Source organism: Impatiens glandulifera, chromosome 5, assembly GCF_907164915.1.
Source record: "Impatiens glandulifera chromosome 5, dImpGla2.1, whole genome shotgun sequence".
NCBI classification, from domain to species: Eukaryota; Viridiplantae; Streptophyta; class Magnoliopsida; order Ericales; family Balsaminaceae; genus Impatiens; species Impatiens glandulifera.
The window spans coordinates 16,211,155-16,217,930 of NC_061866.1; the positions used below are offsets into that span (position 1 = coordinate 16,211,155).

At 38.1% G+C, this 6,776-nt stretch overlaps 1 protein-coding gene across 1 annotated transcript; it reads right to left on the minus strand.

The window, feature by feature from the left end:
- Positions 1-1,455: 1,455 nt before the first annotated feature.
- LOC124938132 (calcium-transporting ATPase, endoplasmic reticulum-type) lies at positions 1,456-6,561 on the minus strand. Its single transcript, XM_047478508.1, has 6 exons — positions 6,272-6,561; positions 3,904-5,396; positions 3,693-3,814; positions 3,065-3,343; positions 2,604-2,987; positions 1,456-2,527 (listed from the first exon to the last, which is right to left on the minus strand). The coding sequence occupies exons 2-6, from the start codon at positions 5,369-5,371 to the stop codon at positions 1,628-1,630; spliced, it is 3,153 nt and encodes a 1,050-aa protein (XP_047334464.1). The 5' UTR covers positions 5,372-5,396; positions 6,272-6,561; the 3' UTR covers positions 1,456-1,627.
- Between the last annotated feature and the right edge of the window lie 215 nt (positions 6,562-6,776).

The window sequence follows — 6,776 nt, forward strand, 5'->3', positions numbered from 1 at the left end:
CAGAGTAATTGCAAAAACTCTAAGAGATGATCACAGATAAACCGCAATCGAGGGAAATTCCAGCGACACTTACAAATGCACAAGAAACCTTAGACTAGCGACACTTAATGAACGATGCAAGACAATACCGGGTCGTCCGTGTCGATCGTGTCGTGCCTCTTATACCTATCTTGTCGCCCGTGCCGATCGTGTCGTGCCGTTTGTGTCGATCTCACTTCCTTTGATTAATGGTGATTTTGGCACCAATCTAATTACTTACGGCGTAGGACAATATCGTTTCGTCCGTGCCGATTGTATTTTTCTGTCTATACCTATCGTGCTGTGCCGCCTGTACCTATCACGCTTCTTCTCAAATCCCTTTAGGTGAAGATAAACACTAGGTGGCGACTCTATCAAACCTCAGTTGTGCATCGACTCCATTTTTGGGAGAGGGATTATTTTTTGTTACAATGGCCGCATGTTGGCAATTCGCGCGTGTTGGGCTAGCGTTGGCCGCTCTGCTACATTAGTACATACCTAGTCTGTGTCTACGGACGGTGCGCCCCGACGGCCGGTTAGCGGTTGTCCACGATGGCTGCCAATTGTTCTGTGACCCTAATTGTTTTTTTTCAAAAGTACAAAATAAACACAAAAGGTTATTTATGGTATTCTATTCATGCTTCTTCTTTTTTTTTTTTGTTAATTTATATCCTAATTAGGTTTATTTGAAATTGTTCAATAATTAATTTTGAATCCAACTGATATGATATCGATTCCAAATTAATTATCGATTTATATCACGTGAAAGAACCTTAAAAATATTTTCAAAATAATTTGTGGACTGATAATTATTTAGAAAAATTATAATTGGAGAATAAAAATATGTCAATACATTACTCTTTTTAGACAAAATTTGGATAAAATATTTAGTTCTTACATGTCTAAATTATAGACATAAGCACTACATTTGAACCGATCAAGAATAGTTATAGAAAAATAAAATTTAACAATATGTATTTTCCAACACAAATACTTGTTAGACGATTTTAGGAGCACTCAATCTTGACAGATTTCTAATTGATCTTGTTCGAAGAAGTGATGAAATTTTGTAAATCCCAAAATAGTTGACTTATCATATCTGAATAACCAAACGTTGCGAAATCTGAAAATAATCGTTAAATAGTTCATTATTGCGAAATCGATGACTCTATTTATCACTCAAATTGTGGAATGTGAAGATAGTTGTGATATTAATTATTTCGTTATTGCAGAACTCGTAGACTCTCTAACATATCACCCAAAATATGGTACTTTACCTTGTGGAATTCGAATGTAATTGGCATTGAGAATTGTAATCCATAAAAAAAATAGATTTATAAGAATTAATTTTGTTTCTTGGTATAATGCGCCTTTAACTAATTGTTTAACATAAGTTGAAGATGATTTATTTCTAATTTAACATAAGCACAACTACAATGCATTAAAACAGTCAGTCACTAAATGTGCTCAATGCTAATAGCAATTTTTTTTAGTATTCTCTTAATCAAAAGACTAGAAGAAGTTTTATAGCTAAATATTAATAATTATACTCACTAGGCCCTAGAGAAAAACATAAGACAACAATAATAACAGAACATAATATAAGAACTTAAACCATCTTCAACTTGGCTGCTCTCCACCTCCTTCTTCCCCACCATTTAAGCACCTCATCAATAAGAATAACAGGCAGCGAGAACAAGATAACCAAAACCCACTCACTAACAGTAAGCGGTACAGTAGAAAACACATCTTGAAGAAACGGCACATAAAGTATGAAGCATTGCAGCACAAACGACATGGTAATAGCCACAAGAATCCACGAATTCTTCCAAGGAGGCACCACCAGTATGCTTGCATCCTCAGACAAAGCATTCAACGAATTAAACATCTCAATTGCCACCAGAGTCGAAAGTGAAAGCGTCATCGCCTTCACCTTCCCGACTGTAAAATACTCGCAAGGGTCCGAGAAACTAATCACGCGACCTCCTGCAACTGTATAAGGAGTGGCATCGAAATCGAACCACGTAGAACACTCTCCCCAGTTACGAAGCTGAGACATCTCGACTAAAGTATGTCCGTCACTAACAAGGTTGATTCCGAGAAAGGAAGGCTGAGTGTACCAGATTATGAAGATGCCGACGGTTGCTAGACCGACGTAGAATCCGATGACTAAGTAGCGGAAGAGTACCCATGAGTTTATAAGAACGTCGCTGTTTCTTCTTGGGGGTTTTTGCATTATGTCGGAATCAGGCGGGTTGAAACCCAGAGCTGTGGCGGGTGGACCGTCGGTTACCAGATTCACCCAGAGGAGTTGGACTGGTATTAAACAAATGGGTGTTCCTAATAGGGAGTTTAGGAATATTGACATTACTTCTCCAACGTTAGATGATATCATGTACCTTATGAATGCTTTCATGTTGTTGTATATAGCACGACCCTCCCCCACTGCTGACACGATCGTGCTGAAATTGTCATCTGCCAACACCATGTCCGAAGCTTCTTTAGCAACCTGCATGCATGCACCATAACCAATAAGATTCTTTTTTTTCTATTTTTTACTAGCCTTCTAATTACAAAATACACACCTCAGTTCCAGTTATGCCCATAGCAATTCCAATATCAGCGAGTTTCAAGGCGGGTGCATCATTAACGCCGTCTCCGGTCATGGCAACAACTTCACCCATAGCCTTAAGCATCCTAACAACTTCTTGCTTGTGCCTAGGTTCTGCCCGTGAGAAAACCTTTCCTCCAGGTTGAGACAAAATTCTAAACCTGTCTGAATGAGAAAGATCCATGAATTCTTTACCAGTAAAGCTTTTTCCCATTAGATCCTCGCCAGGAGGAAACAACTCAATCTCTCTGCAAGTTGCTTCTGCTGTCAGTTTGTTATCTCCTGTTAATACCATCACCATTATTCCAGCTGCTCTGCAATCATCAATGGCTTGAAGCACTTCCTCACGAGGCGGGTCCTGCGTCCACGCACTCAACTATATTAACTCATATTACTATTTCTCTAAAAAAACAAAACAACTGTCAGCAATCTCACCCTCATCCCAACCACCCCTACGAAAACCAAGTCTGATTCGATGGAGGCATAGTTGGATGGATCAAGCAACTTCTTATGAGCAGAATGGAATTCATTACTATAGTCTGAGAACTCTCCCAAGTCATCTTTGTAAGCTATTCCTAAACAACGCAGACCCTTTGAACTCATTTCCCAATGCCTCAACAAGATTAACTGTCTGCATGCTTCATCAATTGGAGCAAGCGATCCATCTTCAAGCTGAACATGCGATGTCCGCTCCAGTACGTTCTCAACAGCTCCCTACCAAAAATCAAATGTCACATTTTATTCACACCATAAGAATATATAATTTATAAACTATGTTTCGTCGGCCATCATACCCTTTTTTATGTACATGGTAATGTTTTTCCAAACATTAATATTTAATTTAGTGATTTGAATGACTTTATTAGAGAATAGAAAAAATTGATGCTACATTTTACCCAAATAAATCAACTCCAAGGTAGATAATCAACCGAGAACATGGGCTTCTTTGATGTGGGGTTATTTGGAAATAATCAGATTGTTTGGAATAATCTTGTTTCATGGAAGATTGATAGGATGGTATCCATCCATTTGCGAACAAATGCATTACAATAATATAGCATACCTTCAAAAGAAGTCGGTTGCAACCTGTTGCTTCGCGAACAATAACACTCATCGACTTGCGAACTCTATCAAACTCTAGAGTAGCCAGCCTTTTTGATCTTTTGATCCACCAGTTGCAGGACACTGCATTACACAAATACACAACATCTAAAAAAACTTGAACACTTAAAAGCAACACTGAAGGCAACATATAATTTAGTGTTTCTCGTTACCTAATTTAACAGTGCTGCAATCAATCAAATACTTGGAAACTTGCAACACGCCACGGATTCTAGTCCGAAGCTTGTTACCAGGAACCCCCATCTTCTCAACCAACACCTTCAAAGCCGCTTCAGTAGGCAAACCCGTTGCACGAAAAAGACGACCATCACATAAGATTCCAGCATCATTACATATTGCACAAACTTGGGCCATCACCTGCAAATTAGCATCCATATTACAGCAATTCCACCCAACAATCCCACCGTCATTTGGATCGTATGTCGTTCCTTCCACGCGAAACACACGAGACGAATTACTATTCTCGCCCAAAGTGAAGAACTCCGTCACAGACATCTGGTTAGTCGTCAGAGTCCCTGTTTTGTCCGAACAGATCACAGTGGTGCACCCTAGCGTCTCCACACTCGGAAGCCTACGTACAATAGCGTTCTTCTGCGCCATTTTCCTCGTACCCAAAGCTAAACACGTGGTGATAACTGCAGGAAGTCCTTCTGGGATTGCGGCAATGGAGAGAACGACAGCTATCTTGAAATAGTATGTACACTCTTTGAAAGAGAATCGGAAGTTTGTAGGCCATCCATCAACAACATCCCACGATAGAAAATACTTGTAGTTAATTACCCACACAATTAGACAAATAAGGCCTATAGCGGTAGTAAGTCCACTGCCAAATTCGTCAATCCGCCTCTTCAAAGGCGTGTCACTCTCTTCTAATGAGGCCTCGTGTATCTGCGTCTGTATCTTACCGATCTCTGTCTGCATACCTGTCGCCACAACAATACAGGAACAGCTACCATTAACGACAGTTGTGCCTGCGAATACCATGTTTTCTTTGGCTTGAAGTTCGCAATCGTCCATTGGGATAGCATTCGCGTGTTTCGAAACAGGGTTAGCCTCTCCCGTTAAAGAGCTTTGCTCGAGTCTTACAGTTGAGGTTCTTAGAACTGCAATTCTCATGTCGGCGGGAACTTTATCGCCTACACGCAACTCCACTATATCGCCTGGGACAAGCTCTCGTGCTGGTAAATGTGGAACTTTATATCCGTTTCTTAAAACCTTGGCGGACTCACATTGCATTTCTTTAAGGGCTTCCAATGCCTTTTCAGCAGTAGTGGCTTGCCACACTCCCATAATAGCGTTAACTATGAGAATGAGAACAATCACTAAAGGCTCAACAAAATCCTCTAGATCCAAATCGAAGATGTCGTCGTCTTGAAGGCAAGCAACGATGAATGATATTAAGGCTGCGACGATGAGAATCTTCACAAGTGTATCGTCAAACTGTTCTAACACTAGTCTCCACAAGGGCCTTCCTTTTTCTTTCTTGAGTTCATTCCAACCATAATGTCCTTGTAGCTTCTCAACCTCGCATGCGTTCAAACCCTTGTTTAACTTCACTTTGTATTCTTTTAAACATTGATCAACTGACCATGACCATGCAGGGAATGGGCTCTCTTCCATGATGCTTCTTTTTTGTTTTTAAAACCTGTTAACCACAAACTCAAAATAATAAGGTTGATGATCATGATCAACATCTCATCGAACAATTCTGAAATCTAAAAACATCTAAATCATCATGCGATAACATAATCCAATAACAATTCTTAAATGAAAAATAAACAGAAAAAGGTAAGACCAGACCTACCTAGCAGCATAAAATATGGCTTCATTTCGATTCAAAATAGTTTGGTCCAAATATGTTCCATAATTTGTTTCTAACAATGTTCATACATATTATGACATAATTTGAAGCATGTGTTCTTATTGTAAAGGCACAAATTATGTTAAAGAACTTACTTGACTTGACTTCTCTTTATAACATCATGATATTTAAACACTAAAACTTAACTATGAAGAAGCAATGAATTGGGTTAGAGTAAATTCATTTCGGTTCCCAAATGAAATGAAATTTCTTAGTAAATTTCTAGTTGTGATAGGGTTTTCAATTTCTTTTGAAAAACAAATAAATCTATAGTTGGTATAAAAGTGTGGTTGATTATGTGGTTATTTAAACATCTAATTCAAATACAACAGCATACAAAATTTGAATTAGATGAGAAAATAGTATGATTCTCTTTCGCTCATTCCTTCAATGATTCTCTTAGTGTTTATCCTATTCTGATGATCCATCTACATAAACCCTAATTTCTGTTCTTAGTGTCCACATCAGAAACTATACATAACAAATCTAATGATAGTTAAAATAAATTGATTTAAACATTAAACATGTATAATTTCTGATGTGGACTGATATGAACACTTCCAAGTAAAAACCCAGTTGCAAAAAGGTAAATTCAAAATAATTGGAAGCACACAAAATAAGGTGAGACTGAGAAAGCATAGTCATATATATGTATAAACCTCAGAAGCTTGATGCAGATCTTTATCACGGTTAATATAGAGACGACGACGACGAGTACAGTGATCTTTTAGCTTTTTGCAGAGGATTATAACGAACATAGATAGACATTGTGCTTTAAGCTTGATGTAGAGGTTTATTACGAATAGAGAGAGACGGCGAGACTGAACTTGACGCGGCATAGCTTTATAACGCAAATGAGCTTCCTTCTGCTCATAGAAGCTCGGAAACATACACACATACACAGAGAGATGAGCCATAGAGAAGGAAGGAGCGAGATTTGTTGGTTAGTAATCTCGTACGGACTGTATTTTCCGACAGTACCTAGACTTCTTTCAAAGAAACTTCCTTCTTAAGCCTCTAGTTCATCTTAATATATATTATATGCATAAGACAAATAGGCTGCACCTGACTGTCAATTTTTTTTAATAAAATAAAAAACTTTAATTAAATTTGTTTAAAATATTCAAATATAATTTCATGCAAATTTTTATCCATTAAATTATT

Coding starts and splice junctions, on each gene's coding strand:
- LOC124938132 (XM_047478508.1), bottom strand. CDS start 5,371: ATGGAAGAGAGCCCATTCCCTGCATGGTCATGGTCAGTTGATCAATGT. Junction 3,344..3,692: donor GCAACCGACTTCTTTTGAAG/GTATGCTATATT, acceptor GATTTTTGGTAG/GGAGCTGTTGAGAACGTACT. Junction 2,528..2,603: donor TGGGCATAACTGGAACTGAG/GTGTGTATTTTG, acceptor GCATGCATGCAG/GTTGCTAAAGAAGCTTCGGA.